This window comes from Rhinoderma darwinii, chromosome 11 (assembly GCF_050947455.1).
Source record: "Rhinoderma darwinii isolate aRhiDar2 chromosome 11, aRhiDar2.hap1, whole genome shotgun sequence".
Taxonomy (NCBI): domain Eukaryota; kingdom Metazoa; phylum Chordata; class Amphibia; order Anura; family Rhinodermatidae; genus Rhinoderma; species Rhinoderma darwinii.
Window position 1 is genome coordinate 20,759,285 of NC_134697.1, and position 23,448 is coordinate 20,782,732.

At 40.5% G+C, this 23,448-nt stretch overlaps 1 protein-coding gene across 1 annotated transcript in view; it reads left to right on the forward strand.

Annotated features, from left to right (window-relative positions):
* DOCK1 (dedicator of cytokinesis 1) overlaps positions 1-23,448 on the forward strand; it is a 362,037-nt gene that overhangs the window by 61,083 nt on the left and 277,506 nt on the right. Inside the window, exons 5-11 of the mRNA XM_075843124.1 lie at positions 2,554-2,650; positions 3,693-3,841; positions 6,513-6,648; positions 7,847-8,001; positions 13,558-13,639; positions 17,794-17,929; positions 22,130-22,202. Of these exons, the coding sequence (XP_075699239.1) occupies positions 2,554-2,650; positions 3,693-3,841; positions 6,513-6,648; positions 7,847-8,001; positions 13,558-13,639; positions 17,794-17,929; positions 22,130-22,202 (828 nt within the window). The remainder of the gene's footprint in view (positions 1-2,553; positions 2,651-3,692; positions 3,842-6,512; positions 6,649-7,846; positions 8,002-13,557; positions 13,640-17,793; positions 17,930-22,129; positions 22,203-23,448) is intronic.

The window sequence follows — 23,448 nt, forward strand, 5'->3', positions numbered from 1 at the left end:
AACAATAGTGATGAGACCTTTAAATAAATGTATTTTCCTGTGCGTTGTACTGTGTAATTACAAACCTCTCTCCAGCCTGCGGAAGTCGTGGAGCCCTGTCAAGAAGTTCTGCTCAGGATTATGTTTTGTTGTTGTCTTTCTCTTCCCCTCTAGATTAGAAATGTTGAGCATCTGTATTCTAATCATCTGATTACTGCATAATGACATCGCTAGTCTGATTACAGAATTGATTTCTAGAACCGATTTACAGGATGAAAATAGCAGCGTTTTATTTTTATAGACACAGAACGATGTAAGGAAAGTTATGACGCCAACAAGTTTAGTGTTTCCGAGCAAACTTTGATCCCGGTGTTAAATAATGACAAATCAATTTGCGTTGGAAGACTTTCAGATCCTACTAAATAGAGAATAGATGATGTGTTAAGGCTACTAGCCCGGCAGATATGTAAATACTAGAAAAACAGAGGCGACAGAAACCAGAGCATAACCTATGTCTTTCACAAGGTATAAGTAGCTGGAGGTCCGCCAGTAATTGATGCAATTTCCTTTTGAAAACTGAAGGAGCTGCAAGCAGGTACTGCTCTCAATACCAAGGATTGTGCGGGTCCTGTCCTAGAGATATAACATCACACACTATGGTGGGAAAACCCATTTCATGCAGTCCAAGATTGATTGGAGATATAGTTGTGTAGTATAGTAATTTCCGCGTAGCAACCCCTGTGTACTGCTTACGATTTGCATTTCTTGCAAACTCTTGTATGGGTTGTCTTAAGACAACTCCGTCTCATGACCGCCGCTCTGGTGATCAGCTGTTCTTCGCTGGTACAGCTCCTGGAACCTCCGGTAGTCCGCTATTACCACCAGGAGATGTTGGGTTGGCTCACAACTGTAGTATTACATAAAATTATGTCAAAAGAACACCCAACCACATAGATGAACCGGGTCTGCCAGATTGAGAGGCTCTGGCTCATAGAAGAGGGTGCAGGGAACTGTCCACGATGATGTCCATATACATAATAGGGTATATAGACGGGATGGCTTTATGAAAGGACCTCTTTCAAGAAAACACTAACTTTTAATGCTGCCTTTCTCTCCTCGAGACTTAATCGAGGGGCATACGGTCTTTTCACCTGTCGGGTAACTAGAAGTTTGCAGGGGATACTGAAGATGAACAGACACAATGTGACTGAACTCTCTTATTACCCAACTTGTTCCTTCTCATAGAGCGAGGCGTTCAGGTAAAAGGTCCATATTGGGGGATTGATGTGAATGCATTTCTCTAATATACAGTATGAGCAAAGTTTCACCTTGGAGCTAAACCTTTTACAAGCATATATCAGGAGAGTATACTGTAGTATAACAGGTAAACTCTGGGTATTCCATGAAGGAAAGTGATATTGGTGGCCTTATTAATGTACCTACTGCCTGTGCAACTTGTTCCACTGCACGTGGGGACTGCAGATTACGATGTTTATTTTGAACTTACATTTGTAATTCTTTTACGGAGACTTGTCATTACAGAAGGGTCCCCACTGAGTATGGGAATCTTTTGAATGGATTACACCGGCAGCACATTGATTATAACTGTGTAATGCTTCATTTCCCCTGCGGCTGTGCTGTAGGGGATTGAACACGGTCAGGTTCCCCTGCAGATTACAGCTTATTGATGGGTGCTGCAGAAGTAAGACCCTGTGATGAACTTCTTTTTTGTGCGTCATTTCTAACAAAAAGTGGTTGTCCAAAGCAGACAACCCTTTCAAGCTTCGTCCAGCTATATAAGCGTATTGTGGAGGTCTAGCAAGATAGCGGTCTCGTTTTTTTTGGCCAGCTCCACAACGCTGCCCGTGGGAACTCCAATCTTAATGGAGTTTTCTGATTTCATAAAATAATTTATGAAATAGTCTATGAAAATAAAATAGTAAAAAAAAAATAGACTTCTAAATGTACCTACCTTACTGATTTTCTCCTGTCAATCGTTGCTCATCATGGTCAGGTGACGTGTTGTCACTTTGGATGACACGTCATCCCTATTATTTTAAGCGGGTTTATTATTTTACTATTTTAGCCCCATAGAACATGGGTTTGGGTACTGGAGTCCTTCTGATTCTCTATGGAAATATCTTTGCTTTCTAGTTGGCTGTCTTCAGCGATGTGCGAGTAGCAGTAGGTGGAATCCCACTATTATCTTAAAGTATAACTCCACCTTTGGCACGGAGTTGTCTTTACTACAGGCAAAGTGCTGTACACATTACCTTGTTCCTGTGACCAGAGTGACATTGGTGAGGGAGGCAGTTGTCCATTGGTCTGGAGTCAGTCAATGTCAGATCACTTTCTTGGAGTATTTTTGTAAGGTATTGGATGTAAAGGGGTTGTCTGGGGTCCTGTATCAATAGGAGACAATGAAACCATATTTATACATTTTCTTTATTTACCAAACTTCCATTATTGCTCATGTTGTCTCTATTTTCCTATTTTGTGCACTAATTCATCCTTTTGTTCACATTCCATGTTTACATTTCTATATTTTCTTTTGTGGATTTTTTACAATTGTAGGCAACTCGAAGCTGTGGTGCCTTGTGAGATTCCTCTTGTACAAGAAGTAACTACGACGTTACGGGAATGGTCCATCATATGGCGGCTGCTCTATGTGGTCAGTATGGCTGAAGGTTTATAAATATTATATAAGAATACAAGGGGTCCCTCAACATACAATATTAATTTTGTTCTGGGGCGACCATTGTATGTTGATACCATAACCCTTTGGAAAACTGGTAAGTAGTTCTGAAGCCCCCAAAATGTCCACCCGAAACGATAAAAAAGGTGGATTGAAGACAAATGAGCACAAAACTACAAATAAAGCATGTATTGTAAGTACAGTGGCCCCTCAAGTTACAATATTAATTGGGTCCGGGGCAACGATTATAAGTTAAAAATATTGTAACTTGAGACAATAACTCTATGGAAAAATAGGAATTGGTTCCAAAGCCTCCAAAATGTGAACCACAAATAAGAAAAAAAGAGGATTTAGCAAGTCAAATACTGTAGCTGCTGGAAGCTGTAAATCACTTTCTATGATGAGGACAGGAGCTTCTCGAGGAGATTGTGCGGAACACAGTGTACCAGAAATATAACATTCAGCTGTCCTCACCTGGTGTCCGAAGGAGAAACTCATCCTGGCGCAGGTATAGAGCATTACAGGTTGTGTAGTACTGTAGAGACGCGCTTCTAGACAGCCAATCAGGGCATGCACTGCATTACAACAGGTGTTTTATCAGCACAATGTTGATTGGCTGGATCTTCCAGCCAATCGCACGCGCCCAAGATCCAGACCTTTTGTGGCATTGTATGTGGTTTCAAGTTACAGGAAAGACCATTGTATGTTGAAAATATTGTAACCTGAGGCCATTGTGCTGTAACTTTCTTATATAATCGGAGGAATCTACTTTTTCTCTGCTGGAAACACATGGCGAAAAATCAGACTGTTTGGATTATCGGACACCTTCAGATCTACTCATGTATTGCTTAGTGTAACCGAACGAACCGTTAACACTTAGTTACCATAATGCTCCAACAAAAGAGTTTAAATTCAGCTCTGCTACTCGACAAGTATGATCTATATTACCAGAGTTATGCATTACCCTATTCTATTATATTGATGCTTCCTTTTTTTTTTTTTATATCGTTTATATTAGCAAGATAATCGAGAAATGTTTAATTGTGTACGGAACATGATCTGTGACCTTGTGGAGTGGCGATCACAGATCCTCTCGGGAACGCTACCGCAAGATGAACTGAAAGAACTGAAAAAGAAAATCACTGCCCGGATTGATTATGGAAACAGGTTTGTAGATTTTAATAAGCATTATTTGTTTTTATAAGTGACGTAACAGGGGTCATAATACAACCAAGGCGAACTTCTGGATGAGCAGGCTTCAGCTTTAGATCTTGCAATTTTCACTGTTCAATTCTGACAGAGTTGTAACCTGTAACATATATACTTACACACACACACATATATATATATATATATATATATATATATATATATATATATATATATATATATATAATTATTTTTTTTCGTGACACTGTACACACTCATATAATCCGTGTTGCAAAGCAACAATGATAATAGTAAAGTGAAGGATGTGCATTCTTAGCAGCAGCAAGCAAGACTTTGAACCCAAAGTTACACAACACCAAGTGTATATTCTGCTCCAGTGTTTTTTTTTGCCTCTACAGAATTTATTTATTTATTTTTTCTACCGATCTCATATCTGTAATCTATGGAAATTAATGTTTCAAAGCCTTATGTTCCATTTTCCAAAATCGTCATTTAAAGGGGTTGTCCGGCACAGGGCGGATTTTCATACTGATGACCAGTTGCAGTTCTGCAGCACGGCTGCTATACAGTATACGGAGCCGTCTAATCCGGTTGGAAGTTCTGCAATGTTTTACGCTGTTATACACTAAGCATTACTTATCTGCGGAAGATCTCCTGTATGTAAATCAATGCGGGAGATCACACCTGGAGTTACACTTTAAATTGTAGGTTTTGTCCAAAACCAATAAGTGGACACATTGGAAGAGGCGCGCAGGTTCAGGGTTCTTCTGCAGGCCATGGAAATTGGTGATTACTCTCAATATATGGAGTAATTTACCAATATTACACTGTTCTCTTAGGCTGCAAACAACTTATTTTATAACTGGTTTACAACATGTTGGTCTTTGTATGAACAGGTATTTTTTTCGGCACATTTTCAGCTATATTTTCTCTTCTGAACTGACTGTAACCGAGTGATTTGCTTATCTAAATCTTCAGTGATTACCATTGCAGCTCATGAATATTTAGTCATTTATTATATCCAGACGGTTACCTTTCTGGGGGTAGTTGGTGTTTAGGTATGCGTTTTGCCTTTTAGCCTTTTAACAGTCTGACTGCTTCATGAAAATCTAATTTTGTGCATGGTTCAGTGTGATATGGCAGTTTTGCATTTTACGTGACCGAGTTTAGCTTTGCATAGAAACCATTTTGAGACAGATCCTTGATTCTATTCATAATAAAGAATTTAAAGCCTAACCTTCTTCTCAATTAATGAATTTCTTGTTTGTTATTGTGTCTCACCATCTGCCAATGTATTTGCTTAAACTTTGCCTAGCCTCCAGATGCTCCATGTTCAAACAGGAACCAACATCTTGAGAATTTGTTTTGTTCTGAAACTTCTGACAAATAGAAACAAGACTTGCCGCAAAGTAACGGATGCGATATCCTCTGAGGCTCCGAAATACAATGTTTATGCTGCATCTCGGACATATGCATTCTTCATATTACAGCGCATCATCACAGCGCTTAGTTTAGGCAGGAGAAGCCCGCTCACAATCCTCTGATGAGTTTTAAAGAAGCGGCAGATTTTTGGAGATTGTTCAGTTCGCCGTATTTAAAACTCTTTTCTCTTTACATTTTTAATAGTTGGGGGTTAACGGCTTTAGTTTATTGTTTTATTAATAAAACAATGAAATGTTCCATTGGATCACATTCTTACTAATTGGGAGGCATATTGAACAAATGTGGGTCAATTAACAGTGTAATCTCATTTTATAGCTGGATATATATATATATATATATATATATATATATATATATGTGTGTGTGTTCTTTTTACTTTTGACCATCACTGCTTTTTCCCTCCCTCACTAACTTTTTTCTTTCCCACTACCAACTTTTTGACCCTTTCCTCCCTTCTCCACCTTTGTTTCCTTTTTATCTTTTATCCATCTCTTTCCACTTTTCCTTCCCCACCTTCCTTTTTTTTTCCTCTCCCCTTACCCACTTTTCTTTTCCTTTTTAACAACCTCCTTTTTTTCATTCCCTTTCTCTCCCTCCCTTAATATTTCACCCTTTCTTTCTTTCTTTTTCTTTTTTCTTTCTTTCTTTCTTTTTCTTTTTTCTTTCTTTCTTTCTTTCTTTCTTTTTTCTTTCTTTTTCTTTCTTTCTTTTTCTTTCTTTCTTTTTCTTTCTTTTTTCTTTTTCTTTCTTCTTTCTTTTTCTTTCTTCTTTCTTCTTTCTTTTTCTTTCTTCTTTCTTTTTTCTTTTTCTTCTTCTTTCTTTTTCTTTCTTCTTTCTTTTTTCTTCTTTCTTTTTCTTTCTTCTTTCTTTTTTCTTTTTCTTTTTCTTTCTTTTTCTTTCTTTTTTCTTTTTCTTTCTTTTTCTTTCTTTTTTCTTTTTCTTTCTTTCTTTCTTTCTTTTTCTTTCTTTTTTCTTTCTTTTTTTCTTTCTTTTTTCTTTTTTCTTTTTTTCTTTCTTTTTTCTTTTTTCTTTTTTTCTTTGTTTTTTCTTTCTTTTTTCTTTCTTTCCATCCCCTCCCCTTCACTATTATTTACCTTTTCCCGTTTCCCTTCCCATTTCCGTTTCTTCTTGTATATTCCCATCATTTATTATTTGTTTTTTGTTTACGGAGCTGATATATTCTCTCTCTGTGCATTGTTTTTCAATGTTTGCCTTTTTACTCTAGGATTCTTGACTTGGACCTTGTTGTGCGAGATGAGGATGGTAATATTCTAGATCCAGAGCAGACAAGTACAATAAACCTTTTCCAGGCACATGAAATTGCATCCAAACAAGTGGAGGAAAGAATCCAAGAAGAGAAGGTATTCTCTAAGTATTAATATTGTGCTTAACTTTCATTTCTACGTTTTATTTTTCTTTAACAAAACTTCCTGCTTAGACGTCAAACACATGCTGTTTACACCTGGCTAGACAAATGTTTAGCCAGGTCTAGGGGTCGGCTCCAAATGTTAGAAGTCAGCAACAATATGTTGTAGGGCCAGGTCTTTACAACACAACTGAGGAGTGATTGATTCACATTAAAAAACAAAACACACTTCGAGCAGATATGCAGCAACCAGGGATGTGTGAGCCTGGTCTAATGTATCAACCCCCCTCCTTATAGTCAGAATTCTGCTCCCCAGTAGTGCTGGCACAGGTAGCACTGCAGACATTCCTAGGAGACACAGCAGCCCCCTCCTTCCACTAGTGACTCCCGCAAGGCCACCCTCACCCTCCTTCCTCAACATGCCGTTGCAACAGAAACCCTCGCTTCCTTCGCAGTAGTTGCAGCAAGACCCCCCCCCCCCCCAGTGATTTCCATCCATGGGTTACATATTTAATTGGAAACCTAAGGCTGGGTTCCCACAGTGCAGATTTGCTGTAGATTTTGCCTCCATTTTGTAAGCCAAAACCAGAATTGGATCCAGGAGAGCAGACCTAGAAGGCCTTTCTTTATATATTTCTTCGGTTCAGGTCTCTTTCCTGGTTTTGGCTTAAACGCATGCAAAATCTGCACTGTGGGAACCCAACCTAAAAATTCCAAATAGTATGAAATTGGTCATTGCTGCAAATTCTTAGTAATTTTGGACATTCACAAATATACATATTGGACATCCAGACTTTTGGAAAAAATACTTTACCTGAATTGGCAGCACACAAGAAAATGATGACAGCACACTGCGAACACTAATGCCACCTAAGCCACTAAATATGCATTACTGCTAAACCTACTTACAATAGTGAGGTTCTTAGTGCACATTTTGATCAAATTGTGTGAGCCCACCTGCCATGACAAGGCAGCCTCTATGAGGTGGGAACCTACGCTGCACATAAACCCCACATATATGAATCACATAAACAACAAAAAAGTTTGAACAGCACATTCCAACAAAATGAAACAAAACAGGTATACTGTACATGTGCAGGAACACATGAATTGGCAGCCATCCTGTTTTGTGTTCTCTACTGCAGTATTAACATTTGATCTTGTTTCCTATTCTATTACTTGTTTGTATTTAGTGCCAAAAGCAGAGTGACATCAACAGACAAGCCAAGTTTGCCGCCACGCCGTCTTTTGCATTGTTTGTCAATTTAAAAAATGTGGTCTGCAAAATCGGGGAGGATGCGGAAGTTTTAATGTCACTCTATGACCCCTCGGAGTCCAAGTTTATCAGGTCAGTGCTGCTGTTAACCATGTTCTGTATGTCATCCATGGTGCGGTTTTTGAAGGTGTCATTTTTAATACAGCACCTAGAATCTGATCACTTTCTTGTCAATGACTCATTATAATACAAGATGATGTAGTAATGAATCTTGGCTATTATTGTTAATGACTGGCCACTACTCCGTAATGGATTTATGTGTCCTGCCTTCAATTTGGGACCTAAAGTTAGGCAGCCATGAGGGATTGGGCTAGATTAGCAGAATAAAGGTGGTATATAGTCATGTACTTCCTGACAAAGTTTTTATGATGGCTCCAAAGTCAAGCCCAAATTTTTATTCTCTTTCATATTCCTTTTTAGAGACTGTCAGGCTACTCCCTTACACATTAGATTACCGGCAGATCTACATCTATATAAAGTTTGTTTTTTTCGTTTTTTTTTCTCGATTGTACTCTCTGTCATAGTTTGCAGTTTACTATTTAGGAGCTCTGCTTGCTGTCAGTAAATGGGATTTTTTTATTTTATTTTATTCTGATGCTGAAAAACCTGTACTGGACAGCCTTGTGTCCAGGATAGGATAGAGTTTTGTACTGCTGGTGTGTTGAACTCAGAGGATTTCCTAGCCTTAGATTGATACATTGTAACAAACTATCCGCTGTGTGAGTAGCAGTATAGGTTTTCAGCCCCTGAATGGAAACAATAATATTTCTATTCATTCAATGGCCATGCTCTTGAAAATAGCGAAGTTGAAACACAAAGTAGATCAGAAAGTTGCAGAACTTTTTGTTATACAAAATCCCTTGAAACTCCCCTTCAGGTGTAGGTTTAGGGACGTAGGAATGATGCAGTCTGTTAGGAAATTATAAATAATTCTTCATTAATAGTGAAGTATTCCAGCATAGGCACAGGTGCCAGAGTATCAAATATTCTGGATTATTGGATTGAGATGCAACAAATAATAGCAAGTGTAGGGAACAGAAAACATGCAGCCCAATGAGACGAGATGAAAAAAATTAATACATTTACAGAATTTGTTAACTTTTTCTTTTTTTAATTCCTTGATCGTTTATTCTTTTGTAGTCTCTATCTCCAATCTTGAGAAATGTTAAATGCCCCCAGCAAACCGCTGTTATTGGGGTGGGGAAGAGGCCAGAGGGTCCTCTGTTTTTTATATTTAAAAATCCGCAGCAGTTTATAGTACAATACACATGGATGGGGTTTTTAAAACCCAACCACATGTAGCGGAAAAATCAGCGCAGAATTGAGGGCATTCTGCAAATTTTCTAATTTGCTACAATTTTGTTGTGGATTTTCAATGCCAATTTTACCCCTTGCAATGCATAAAGTGAAATCTGCATCAAAATCCACATGTAACAAAAAAAATCTTTGTGGGGAATTGTCCACAGCATGCAGTACTAGCGCTGGTCTTAACCAGACAAGTGACTTTCATCAGGTAAATCACCATGGTATATTATGTTGCAAACGGTTGTTTCTCCATTAAAAAAAAACATTCATGGTGCAATGGCCGGTGACTGGACAGCCCGAAGGAATCGCAAGTAGCCAAAATAAATTGCTTGTTTACTTCCAGTTAGGGCTGAAAACCGCCTTCTAGTCTTTACAGTTTCCTTAAGTCTAGTCCCGCTACAAGTAATCACCTATTGTGTATTTGTATGTTGACACATAAATGTATGTATGAACCTGTCGGCTCCTATTTGCCTACTAAACTGGTAGGTTTTGTAATTCTATGATCCCACATACCTTTGGATTGCTTGTATTACCTTCTTTGTCCAGATAAACAAATGTATTGCCTTATGCAAATCACTCTGCAAGTGCCACTCAAGCAGTCGGTTTTCCTGCATGTTAGGACTGTGCAATTTTGGCCCAAAAAAAAAAATATTTTTTTTTTTTTTTTTTTTGAACCGTATGGACTATTTTTAAATTAAATCTCAATTTTCTTATTTTTGTTAAATAAAAAGGAAAAAAATACCAAGACATTATATACATACTGCATTCCTAGTATACAATGTACAGTATATATGGTTATTTTCACCACTCTTCTGCCACCCTCTGGTTTTTACGCTACAGTTATTGGCCTGCATGTATTGACCAGCCGAGCCCTTTTTATATTACAAGCTCTAATATAAAGTGCTAGGCTAGTGGATATGTGTTGAGTACTAATCGTAGCATAAAAACAAGTGTAGATAGTGCCCCCTGTAGATAGTGCTACACACTTCCCCCTGTAGATAGTTCCACAGCGTCTATGTAGATGGTGCCCCTGTAGGTAGTGCTGTACTCGCCCGTCCCCATTCCCACGCAGTTCTCTCCTCCAACGCTGCAGACCTGGTCTCTTCTGACCAGGCCTGGCCCCGCCGAAAGACGCAGACATCGCGATGATGTAATCGTGCCGCCTCCATTAGTGGTAAAACACCTAACCGGCTAGACGAGTGATGTTTTGTCAAAGAATCGATTTAACGATTTTGTGGAAAAAATATAAAAATCTTGATGCGCCCACATGGCAAATTAATTGAATTATTTTGACCATTCAGCCCTACTGCAAGTGCTAAGGTTTGCGCAATTTTAACTCCTCCCCCTTCCTCAGGATTAACGTGTTCACGCTATTCCACAGCAGATTTGAGCAGGCTAAAATGGCGAGAACAGGGGCACTTGCATGGAAACGTAGCCCGGACCGCCTGAGTGACACCTGTAGAGTCATTTACACATGACAATAAAGTCGTTGGACAAACCATGCCAGGACCAGTTTGGTAGGCAGATAAGAGCTGACAGGTTCCCTTTAAGTTTTTTTTTTTCCTGTAGTTTGGAAGCTACATCCATGAAACTGGAAATAAATTATATTTACTTTTTTTTCTGACTGTAAATTTGTAAATGAATAAAACATAATTGAAAATTAATGAAGGGAAAAGACTCCTGGAAACTTCTTCACAGTTCATAACTAGTTAATAAATCCCAATCGCAATCTAGTAATTAAAGCAAGCATCCGAAATTAATGTCATTAGTTTAACGATTCCTTCTCATCTAATGCACTTTTGAATTTTTGAGTAGAAATCTAAAATGTAATTTTACAGTAAGGAACACAAAATTTATAATTATTTTTACATGTGCTTTGCATCTATAAAATGAAACGTGGGATGAAACGATGTGCTATTTATTAGCAGTAAGAAAGTTTTTCTCTGCTAAATAAGAGAAGAGAGGGAAAATCAAAATAAAAAATGAGCATAAAATGATGCCAAAAGTGTCAACCAATTGCGTACTGTCCGGCCAAAAATAATGATCCATAAACGCATGCTTAGGGTGAGTTTCAGACATTAAAGGGGTTGTCCAGGCACAGACAACTGATGACCTATCCACAGGATAGTTCATCAGTATGTGATCGGTGGGGGTCCGACAGCGCCTCCAGATGTTATGCAGTATTTGGAGCTGGAAGCAGTTGGCTCTGTATATTGCATAACGGCTGTGCTACAGTACTGCAGCTCTGCTCCTATTCACTTGAATAGGAGCAGAGCTGTAGTACTGCAGCTCGGCCGCTATTTTGTGACCGGAGCCATCTGCTTCTGGCATGGACGTTTGGTGCCGGAGAACCCCATCGATCATATACTGATCCAAGCCCAGACAACCCCTTTTAAGTTGTTTCTCCGTATAATGAAAAGTATACAGTATTCCTTCTGCATCAATTCCTCATAGTTTTTCAAGATCTCTGCTTGCTGTAATTCAATCAGAACTTTCTTTGTTTGCTTCCATGTGCTACTACTTATTCAGTTCACATGTTGCAGTCAAAATGCGTTTTTTTATTTTAATTTTTTTGCCCAAAAAAGTAATTTTGCTTCTTGACCGCGATGTGTGAACCCAGCCTTTGAAGCTCTGATGCACTGTGCTGTAAAGAGCCCTGCGCCTGTGGGTCAGTCACAGCAAGACAGATCTTTATTCACTGGAAGTGTCCGGGCCCTTTTATACGGGTCAGTTATCTGGCAAACGAGTGTTCACAGAATGCTGGTTCTCGATCATTGCCTTGTGTAAACAGGGCGCTGATCGATCGATGAACGAGAAAATGCTCGTTCATCGGCTGATTATATCATTTATGCTGCAGAAAATATTATCCTTGTCGGCAGAACATCTCGTCGTCTTTACAGGGAGATAAGCTGCAGACATGATAGAAATATGTGAGGATGACCGATCGTAGTAACGATCGCACGTCCTCATGCATTGCCCCTTGTGAAAGGAGCAAAGGAGCGCCGATCAAAGAGTTCTCTCGTTGATCGGCGCTCGTTTACACCGTCCATGTCGTGTAAAAGGACCTTAACTCAAGTGTCAGGCAGATAAGTGAATAGTTTACATTGATGAAATCTCTATAAGCCGCTACATGTTCATGTACATTGTTTGCATGGAAAAGCCACGGATTAGCCCCAAGTTACAATGGGCTAATTCGCGTCTGGATCCGCTAGCACATCCACAGCAAGAAATCAAAGTTTCACTCTCGGATTTCTGGCGTGGATTCTTTTTAAATATCCCCAGAGGGTTTGGCTTACAGTGAATACAGTAAAACAAAAGCTTTTACCGCCCAGACGGCACAGAAAATGAAAAATATCCAACATGTACTCAATCAGAATAGGGAGTCCCAGTCTTTCTGCAAGCGGATAAGTCCACGATCCAGTGTCGGTGCAAACAGTTATTCTGGTCCCTGTAGTTCCACAGAGTTACTGCTGGTCTTCCAATGTCGACAATCCTGGCAGCAACCTAAAACTTCAACATGGAAAAAAAGCGGGACACCCCTCGACACTGTGTTGTTCACGCTTCTTTTATTCCATACTTACGAAAAGAACATAGTATAAAAACTGATAGAATTAGTGCTGCATAAGTGAATACAACGAGTGCAACGTTTTTCTACTATACAGCTAGAGCGCACATATGATTGACAAACAGCGATTGAGGATCTTGATTGATTGTATTCCTCGTTTACAGGGGTCCTTGTTAAAGGGCTGTTCCAGAGAGAGACTGAACGGTTCTATGCAATCTGGATGATGGGATATAGAGTATTTTAGGTCCATGTTTCTATAATCTGTCGATCTATTCCTGTTCGGAATCCAGAGAAATGTAGTACTCGTTACATGCTGACATTGCGACCCACAGTAATGAATAGCCGTGCATAATAGTGTGACAATCTGTTAGACCCACTGCACACGGATTTGCGAGTGGAAAATCTGCAGCGGAAAACTGCAGGCGAGTGGATGAGATTTAAGAAATCTCATCCACGTGCTGCTGCACATTGTCCGCACGGGAATCAGAGCGTACTGTGTATTTTTAAGTCTGCAACATGATCGTTCTGTTCTTGATGTTCGCGGCGGATTTTACCCGTTTCAATGTAGAAGGGGTGAAATCCGCAGCAAAATCGCTGCAGATACACCGTGGAAAATCCGCAACATATCCACTTTGTGTGTTTCCCTTATTGTTGGCTACAAAGGATTTTCATTCTAAAAATTTACTTTTTTTTATTTTAAAAGAAGAAAATAAAATAAATAATTTCCTTTGCTAATGCATCACATTACTTCTTTTCAGTGAAAACTACTTGGTGCGCTGGTCAAGTTCAGGCCTGCCGAAAGACATTGAGAGGCTGCACAATCTACGAGCCGTATTCACAGTAAGATATTTTTATAGGTATTTCAGTTCGATGTACTGAATAACTGGTTTATTTGCTAGGAAGTTAAGAAATATAAGTCCTCAAGTAACACTTGTTGTATGGAAGAGCTTAGGCTGACTTAAGAATAATCACTCTAAGGCCGGTTTCGCATGAGCGTAGGTCATATGATGCTGTTAGTCCTGATTTTATACCCGCGGTAGGGATGGGATTTCGCAGCCGGGTGAGATATATGGTTTAATATGGGAGTTGGAGAACACTTTGCCTGTAAATAAACCATAAAATGCGCTTTCTGCCACTGCAAATTCTGCAATGGGTGGAATCACCCGGATGACAAATGCAGGAAGTAAAACCCAGTCACCAGGACTGAATTTCTATTCACCATGCAATGGCAAACAGTTTTTTTTTTCCAGCCTTATAGTATGGTTTGTAGTTTATGCCAAAACGTAACACTAATTTAGCAGCAGGGCTGGTGTTAGGCAAAGTGTGGCCCTGGGCAAAGTTAAAAGTGGGGCCCGAACTTCTGAATAGAGTCAATTCAAAAGGCGGTGTGCAGGGAACTGCATTTCTGATTTCAAGCACGTCCAGGAGTGTTGCAAACCCCAAAGCATATGTCCCCCCCCCCCCCCTCTCACATAAAAAAAATGATCTATATATGTACAGTTATTAAATCATACCACTAGACCAGATGAAATGTTACCTGCATACGGTTACTGAACATCACTCACTATTATAAGAACAATATTACCAATTTTAACACAATATAAGATCTAAATAATACCGCCACACCATAACCACATAGACTGAATAATACCCCCATACTGTTACTGAATAATACCACCACACCATAACCACATAGACTGAATAATACCCCCATACTGTTACTGAATAATACCCCCATACTGTTACTGAATAATACCTCCACACCATAACCACATAGACTGAATAATACCCCCATACTGTTACTGAATAATACCACCACACCATAACCACATAGACTGAATAATACCGCCACACCATAACCACATAGACTGAATAATACCCCCATACTGTTACTGAATAATACCACCACACCATAACCACATAGACTGAATAATACCGCCACACCATAACCACATAGACTGAATAATACCGCCACACCATAACCACATAGACTGAATAATACCGCCACACCATAACCACATAGACTGAATAATACCCCCATACTGTTACTGAATAATACCACCACACCATAACCACATAGACTGAATAATACCGCCACACCATAACCACATAGACTGAATAATACCCCATAACGTTACCAATTAAAAACCACTCTACAAAGACCAATGTTACCACCATGTAGTGACCACATAGTGGTAGTTGCCAGTTATACACAGGAGCTCTGCAGACCATATAAGTGATTACAGCACGTTTTATATCCAGCGACTCACAGATGATGTTTTCTCTGAATAGAGTTGTTTACTTTCCCTTTTTTCTCTCCATCTGGCCCATTCCAATGTGACTACTTATTCCAGCCACAAACCAGAGACAAGGCAGCACATCCAGGAAAAAAGGGGGAATTTATTCACCCACCATGCAACGTTTCCGTTCAACTGGATCTTTCTCAAGCATGCTTGAGAGAGGTCCAGTTGGACTGAAACGTCGCATTGGTGGGTGAATAAATTTCCCCTTTTTTCCTGGATGTGCTGCCTTGTCTCTGGTTTGCGAATCTAAACCAAGGGACTTTGGATCAAGTCTCACTGAGGCCTGAACCCGGTATTTTTATTATATTTTTTTTTCGTTGGGGCGGTGATATCTTTACCTTTTTGACTTATTCCAGCCACGACTCGTCTCTGGAGAATTTGACACACAGACATGTTGGTTTCTCGCTTTTCCAGCATCCTCCCCACCTATATCCCATCCTCTAAACAAGCTCTTAATCCACAGTTCCCCACATGGTAATAAGGATCCCTCAATGCTCTACGCAATAACTGTGCTCGCACACAGTAATAATGCCCCCTGTAGATAGTGCCACAATGTCCAATGTAGATAGCACTACACACCAGCCCCACCTTGTAGATGGTGCCACACAGCCCCACAAACAAATAAAAAAAATATTGTACCCGCCTAGCCCTGTTCCCACGAGGGACAAAGCTGCTCCACAGCCTCGAGATGCCAAGAAAGGACCCTTGCTTAGGCCGGTGTAATCCAGTGACCTCATCACGCGTCTTATATGCTGCAGGCCTAACGTGGCCTGTATCCTAGTGGATGGTCGGAGCAGGGAGCTATTCCGCCATAATATTCAATTGTATCTGCGTCCTGAGGATTCAGATACAAATTAATCTGTCAGTCACTAGTTCCGTGGGCGCCCAAGGGCAAGCAACACCACCAGGCATGAGGGGACCCCTGTCGCCCGCCCCATAAATGTTATGTGCTGGGCCCCCTAATGCCACGGGCCCGCAGAAGCCGTTATGGCTGCTATAGTGGTAGTTCTGCCATTATGCAGGGGGCCCTGGGCAATTGCCCAGTTTGCCACCCTTTAACGCCGACCCTGTGTATGAATGACATAATACAGGGATAAGTGTAACAGCTGCAATAGTGGGAGTGTGCTAGATCAGCTGACCACATCTATTTAGGGATATTATGGTCTTCACATCACCCCTCTGGTCTGATGTAAAGGTTGTGGAATAGCTAGATGGCCTTGGACTTCAGTGAGATAGCCATGCCGTTCCTCAACTCGTCCTCTAGATTAGGGGGTGCACACCCTACGGCCCACAATGCGATTTTGTGTTGCCCCCAGGCATCTCTGGCATCTGGAAGAGATTGAGGTGGAGATGTGGCTGTGCGTGAATGTGGCTATCTCCATTGCAGTTTGAGTGTACCTCCTATAAATTACAGTGGAGATAGCCTTGCTTATGCGTGACCACAATGACTCTTGCTTTTTGGATTGCCGACCTATGGAGCAGGGGACCTGTACTATCCTGATAGGTGTGGGTTCCACTTCTGGGACTTTGATTTATCAGCCCTTTATGGCATATGCTGTCTATGTCTCAGATTTTGTGGCCTTAGTATGCGAACTGTGAGCACCCTTTATTGCCCAAATATCTTGATCCCTAATAATAGCAACTCCGTGTTGTATGAGCAAAGTTCGTGCTCGGCTGAAGGGATGGAATTACCCCATGTATGCCATAGTCCATACAGCAATAACTTTGTAGTAGCTGCAATTGTTGTCTGGACGGGGTGATTGACACTCTGATAACACAGAGTGCCAATGTCAAGTTCTGTGGCATACATGGGGCAACACTGAGTTGCTATTATTAGGGATCGAGATATTTGGGCCATAAAGGGTGCTCACAGTTAGCATACTAATATCAATAACTACATCTAGCTCATCCTTAATCGTTGCCCATCAATTTTTTTAGCTGGTATGTCTCCGGAGATATATATATATATATATATATATATATATATACACACACGCACAGGTCACGGTGTATGTATGCGTGCTCCATTTAAGTGTGATTGAGTGTGGTATGTAGCTATAGGCAGCATGCATGCTCTATGTCCCTAGACAGACCCTTTAATATAGGGCATCTATATAATGAAAAGTTAATAGGTGTACGCCTTCTAAAATGTCAAATATTCCTCTTGACGGGGGTATGAAAGTTTTCTCTCGTTGCCTGATCAGAAGCATGTAGAGGACTTGCCTGACTCTGCACCGACCGTTTAAAAGAACAGAGTGGACATCAAGCCTTTCTTCTTATTGGATGAGAGGACTTTACTGGGTTTGGCCTCCCTCATTTGCATACAAACTGTGGACACTCCCAAAATTAGAGGGTAGTTTAGAAGGTGCATATAAATCTCCATTAGGCTGGGTTCACACTGGGTTTATATTGTGTTTTTTGGTAGATAAACTTCCATGTCTCTCAATAGGAGTTCATCAACCAAATAAAAAAAAATGCATGTTAAAAATGCAGCAAAAACGCAGTGTGAACCCAGCTTTAAGACCTCAAAGGGTCTATTCACACGGTGCAGGGAAATTTATGGTTATTGCCAAAGGGCCAGAATTTGCAGTAAAAGAAACATTGCAGTTAGACCGTACCGTACGAATAGACCCCGAATAAGTGTTCAGTGTTGTATTTGACTTCTAATAATATCTTCTCTTTGTACTGCAGGATCTCGGAAGCAAAGACCTGAAAAGAGAAAAAATAAGTTTTGTGTGTCAAATAGTGAGGGTCGGACGGATGGAGTTAAGAGACAATAATACGAGAAAACTAACAACCGGACTTAGGAGACCATTTGGAGTCGCAGGTAATCATTTCAGTTCAGGTATATTCTGTTATCGATTTAAAGGGGTTCTCAAGAATGTTATAAATAGGGGTAAAATAAGTGTCCATGTGTGTAGCCTCAACTTATTCAAGGTAAGAACCTGTCCCAGTGACCGGAGTTCTTTAAAGTGACACTGCCACAAAGTAGTACGTAGCTGAATCTCCTGCTCTGCCGGAATGGCTTCGCAAGTTGTTGGCAATCTAACCGACCTGTCTGAGACTGCATCTCCCACTACCAATTGCCACCAACTGGTATCGGCATCACCTGCCGATTTTAATTAGTGACAAATTAAAGAGAACAATTCACCTATACTAACATGTCTATTTTTATTAAATACTTGTATTCCCCATGAAATAACAATCTGGAACATATTTTCTTAGAACTCTGCAAAGTGCCATTCCTCTGTTATTCCTCCTAGAAATGTATAAATTGACAACTTGGTGTTACCATTCCCCTTGTCAGAGGGTTGTGTCCCTACACAGTCTCACTCTGTCAGGAATGATTGGACAATGTCAAACTTTTTAGGGACACCCCCCCAACTAATAACACCAAGTTGTCAATTTATTCATACATTTCTAGGAGAAATAACAGAGGAAAGATGCTGCTGGATTGTTATTTAAAAGTATTGTCCAAAATACTGTCTGTCTCCAGACAGCTGACATCATGGAGCTCTGCCCAGAGACTAATCCGCGTGGTCTCTGGGCATGTGATCATTGTGACAAGCTATCACCGCGATAACAATACATGCCCCGTCGGCGGCGCTTCCCTATACGGTGTTATATCAAGTACAGAGTCAGCACAGCCGTCTACCAGGAAATGTTAGAGCACTTTATGGAGATACTTATTTCATTTTCCAGCAGGACTTGGCACCTGCCAAAAGTACCAATACCTGGTGTAATAACCACAGTATCACTGCGCTTGATTGGCCAGCAAACTCACCCGGCCTAAACCCCATAGAGAATCTATATTGTATTGTCAAGAGGAAGATGAGAGACACCAGACCCAACAATGCAGACGAGCTGAACGCCGCTATCAAAGCAACCTGGGCTTCCATAACACCTCAGCAGTGCCACAGACTGATCACCCCATGCCACGCCGCATTGATAACACCTCAGCAGTGCCACAGGCTGATCACATCCATGCCACGCCGCATTGATGCAGTACTTCATGCAAAAGGAGCCCCCCCGACCAAGTATTGAGGGCATATACTGGACATACTTTTCAGTAGGACAACATTTCGGTTAGGGATGTCACGATACCAGAATTTGGACTTCGATACCGATACTTCGTTTAGTATTGCGATTTCGATACCAATTTCGATACTTTTGGCAACAGTAATAAAAAAAAAAATCTTCCGTTTTCTGAGGTGAGGCGCGACGTGTGATGAATTTTGAACGCGCCTCACATTAATAGTAATTAATCCCATCATGTTTCTCAGTCATAATGGGTTAATGTGCGAGGTACATGATGGGGTTAATTACTATTAATGTGAGGAACATGGAGGGTAAATTCATCGCACCTCGCGCCTCGCATTAATAAGTGAATGAAAGCCGTGTTTATTTCATTTTTTTACAGCGCACACATCATAAATGATACAAAAAAAATTGTTATGCGCGCCATTACTGAATGTGTGAATATTTTATGTATTGAGACTTATTTTACTGTTTATTGTAAAAAAGGTGAATGTGTATTTTTTTTAATTTAACAATACTTTGTTTTTACTTTATTTTTAAACTTTAATGTACAGACATATTATCAGATATGTGCCAGTACATTAGCCTGTGGACGGATAGCACACAGGCAGTTGTTAGGACATACTTGAGTATGTCCTAACAACATGAAATATGGTAAGACAGCCCTGGGGTCCGTCAATAGACCCTGATCTGTCTGCTCATATATGGTATGGCCCTCGATCGCGTCATGGGAATTCCCTGTGACGCGATCCAGGGGCATCCCCCCTTCTCATTATCTCCTGAATGCTGCAGTCAGCTGTGATCGCAGCATTCAGGGGAGTAACGGCGGAGATGAGAGGTTTCTCTGATCTCCGCCGTTATAGAGCGGGGCTGCGGCTGTGTAATACAGCCATTGCCCCGCTCCTGACAGGAAGTGCGCGCGCGGTCAGCATGAGGAGGTGCGGCCGGCGCTGCACTAATGAGCGGCAGTTCAGGCACTGGAGACAGAACATGGGGGTGTTTTGTAGTGCGCCCGCCATGTTCTGTCTCCAGTGCCGCCGCTCATTAGTGCAGCGATGGCCGCATCGCATCATCCTGACCCCGCGAACTTATCATGACTCAGGAGCGGGGCTGTGGCTGAATTACACATGTATTACACAGCCGCAGCCGCGCTCCCATACATTCATGTGTTACTATACTGAGCTGTGCGGCTGCGCAGCGAAGTATCGAAATACAGGAAATAGCGGTATCGAACCGTTTAGGGATGCACAGTATCGAAACAGTATCGAAGTTTCGATGCACCGTGCATCCCTAATTTCGGTATTAAAATTTTTTGAGATTGGGCTTCTATAATAATCTAATTTTCTGAGACACTAAGTTTTGGGTTTTCATTAACTGTTCCCATAATCATCAACATTAAAAGAAAAGAATGCTGGAAATGGATCACTCTGCGTGTAATGAATCCATAGAATAGGAGTTTCACTTTTTGAATTGAATTACTCAAATAATTAAACTTTTTGATTTTCTAATGCATTGAGAAGGACGTGTGTGTGTGTGTGTGTGTGTGTGTGTGTGTGTGTGTGTGTGTGTGTGTGTGTGTGTATATATGTATATATTTAGTGTGTGTGTGTAGATCATCTATAGGTGTACAGTTTTAGGTCCCATGAACGCGGCCGTAATTTTGATCTATTATGGTCAGCAAATGCGAATGTCTGTGCGCAGCCGGCCATACCTGTAATTACGGGCACGGCCGTGTGAAGGGGGCCTTAGGCTGGGGCTACACGGGGACTTTGCGTATGTGACCAGTGTCGTGGCCAAAGATCACTTTGCAACCAGCTTGGGAAAATTTGCTCTCCAAAAGCCTGTGTCTGCATCTGTCATTGTAAGCCCCGCCTTGTGCCCAGCATGCATGAAATGTGCACATATAAAGTCGGCAGAAGTTGCCAAATATGTATTCAGGTGTGTTTACCCAGTGGCATGCGCCAGATGTCAGAAAAGATCACCTGAATTCACATATTTGGAAAAAACAAATGGCAGTTTTCATTTTTTCCATCAAAGTCAATGAATTGTCTGGAAAAAAAATAGAGGCTAAAATCTTTTATATGTCACTGATCGAATAGCTTGGGGGTGTAATTTCCTAAAGAGTCATTTCGGGGGTATTCAGTGTTTTGGCACTTCACAACAACTGTAATGGTCGTATGGTGTCTGCAAACCAGCTTTGGGAAATTTGCTCTCCAAAAGCCAGTTTGCGCACCCTTCTTGTTAAGCTCCGCCTTTCGCCCAGCATGTAAGAAATGCGCGCACACATGTAGTATCGCTGAAGTCGGCAGAAGTTGCCAAATATGTATTCAGGTGTGTTTACCCAGTGGCATTCACCAGATGTCAAAAAAAAAAAACATCTAAATTCACATATTCACATTTTTTTTTACATTTATTTCCCATTTTTCCCTTTACAATTTTTAAAAAGTTAAATATATCTATTTTTTTTTTACAAAACACGGAAGCCCAACATGTTCTGCAAAAATATGACCAAATACATGTAGGTTTGAAAGAGTAATGGGCTTGGTCAGGAATGGGGGGGGGGTAAAGCCTCTGGTCAGGAAGTGGTTAATTAACTTCACGTGCATATTTAATTATTGATAGGAAGGTAATTGGCGCAGCCTTCCCTATTTACAATCTGAACGCATGAAAATAATTCAGCAATGTAAATGTGATGTCACACATGGAATAAAATCTCATTTATATTGGCTTTTATCTGTTTTCGCGATGAGAAGTGCTTACATATCTTAGTGGAGGTGTCGCTGTTCGGGAAAGTTCATGTGGCAAACATTTTACCATACTGTTCAGCGGCTGAAATTAGCGAGGAGAGTGGCGACAGATGCTAAATAAAGCTTGAATATAGATTTTAGAATGTAATGCACATTTTGTATATTCCATTAAAGCATCTCGCCGATTAAAACGCTCGCACAACGCCATCCACTCTGTTAATTTGATGTCTTTCTGTTTTCAGTAATGGATGTGACTGACATAATTACTGGAAAAGTTGACGACGAGGACAAACAACATTTTATACCTTTTCAGCCGTAAGTAGCGTTACACAGAATTATATTCATAATGTACTTTCTATGGCCCTTGTTTTCCTCCGATGCAGAATGACACAATTTTAAATGATCATCTTTGTATAATTATTTTCACTGCGCAGAAAATCCATTTTGTATGCAGATATATATGGTAAAACATAGGTTTACTTTTCAAGCGTCAAAGGTAAGCAGACAAATAGATAAATTGCATATACAGCAGTTCACCAATATACTACGGCTATCAGATTTGACTTCATTTTTGAGTGGTCGTGATAAAGTAATAGGGCAGGGCAGTGGCGCGTACCTGTCCTTGACCAGCAGAATTCAGGATGCTGTTTATGGTAAGCTGTTTCCTGCCCTGTTCGTGTCTGCTGACACACTGCAGGACGTTCCCTACAGGTTATAGGGTTTCTCTTTTAGATATTAAGTCTATTATGGAAATAAGTATATGTACATTTCCCATACATGCAAGTGTAGGATCATCTTTGGCTCACTGATTAAAGTGTACTTCCAATTATATAGATCATTTTGCAAAATAATAATTTTTCTATATAACTTGTTAAGCAGATTCTGCTTCTAAATAGCCGCGCAGACCGGCCAGCTGCTCATAACTCTTTAGTAGGAGTCGGAGTGTCCTCTGTCTTCTAGGCTCCTGTCTACAGTACGGCAGACAGCACTGTGGGATCACATTCCACAGTGCTGGCTTCCGTACTGGAGACAGGAGCCTATAGGACAGCATGTTGCTTTGTCTCCTACTGAAGAGGTATGAGCAGCCTGCAGCACAGACCATAGTCGCTCCATCCTGCCTTTTAGAAGCAGAATCCACTAGGCAAGTTATATAGAAAAATGATTATTATGAAAAATCTTGCTATAATCGTTGTTCTATGTAATTGGAGGTACACCTTAAAGGGTTCTTAAAGTTTGTGTAACTTTCATTATACAAAGGAACAATTTTCCGATATACACTACCGTTCAAAAGTTTGGGGTCACCCAGACAATTTTATGTTTTCCATGATAACTCACACTTATTTTTATCAAATGAGTTGCAAAATGACTAGAAAATATAGTCAAGACATTGACAAGGTTAGAAATAATGATTTTTATTTGAAATAATAAGAATGCTCCATTTGCAGCAATTACAGCATTGCAGACCTTTGGCATTCTAGCTGTTAATTTGCTGAGGTAATCGGGAGAAATTTCACCCCATGCTTCCAGAAGCCCCTCCCACAAGTTGGATTGGCTTGATGGG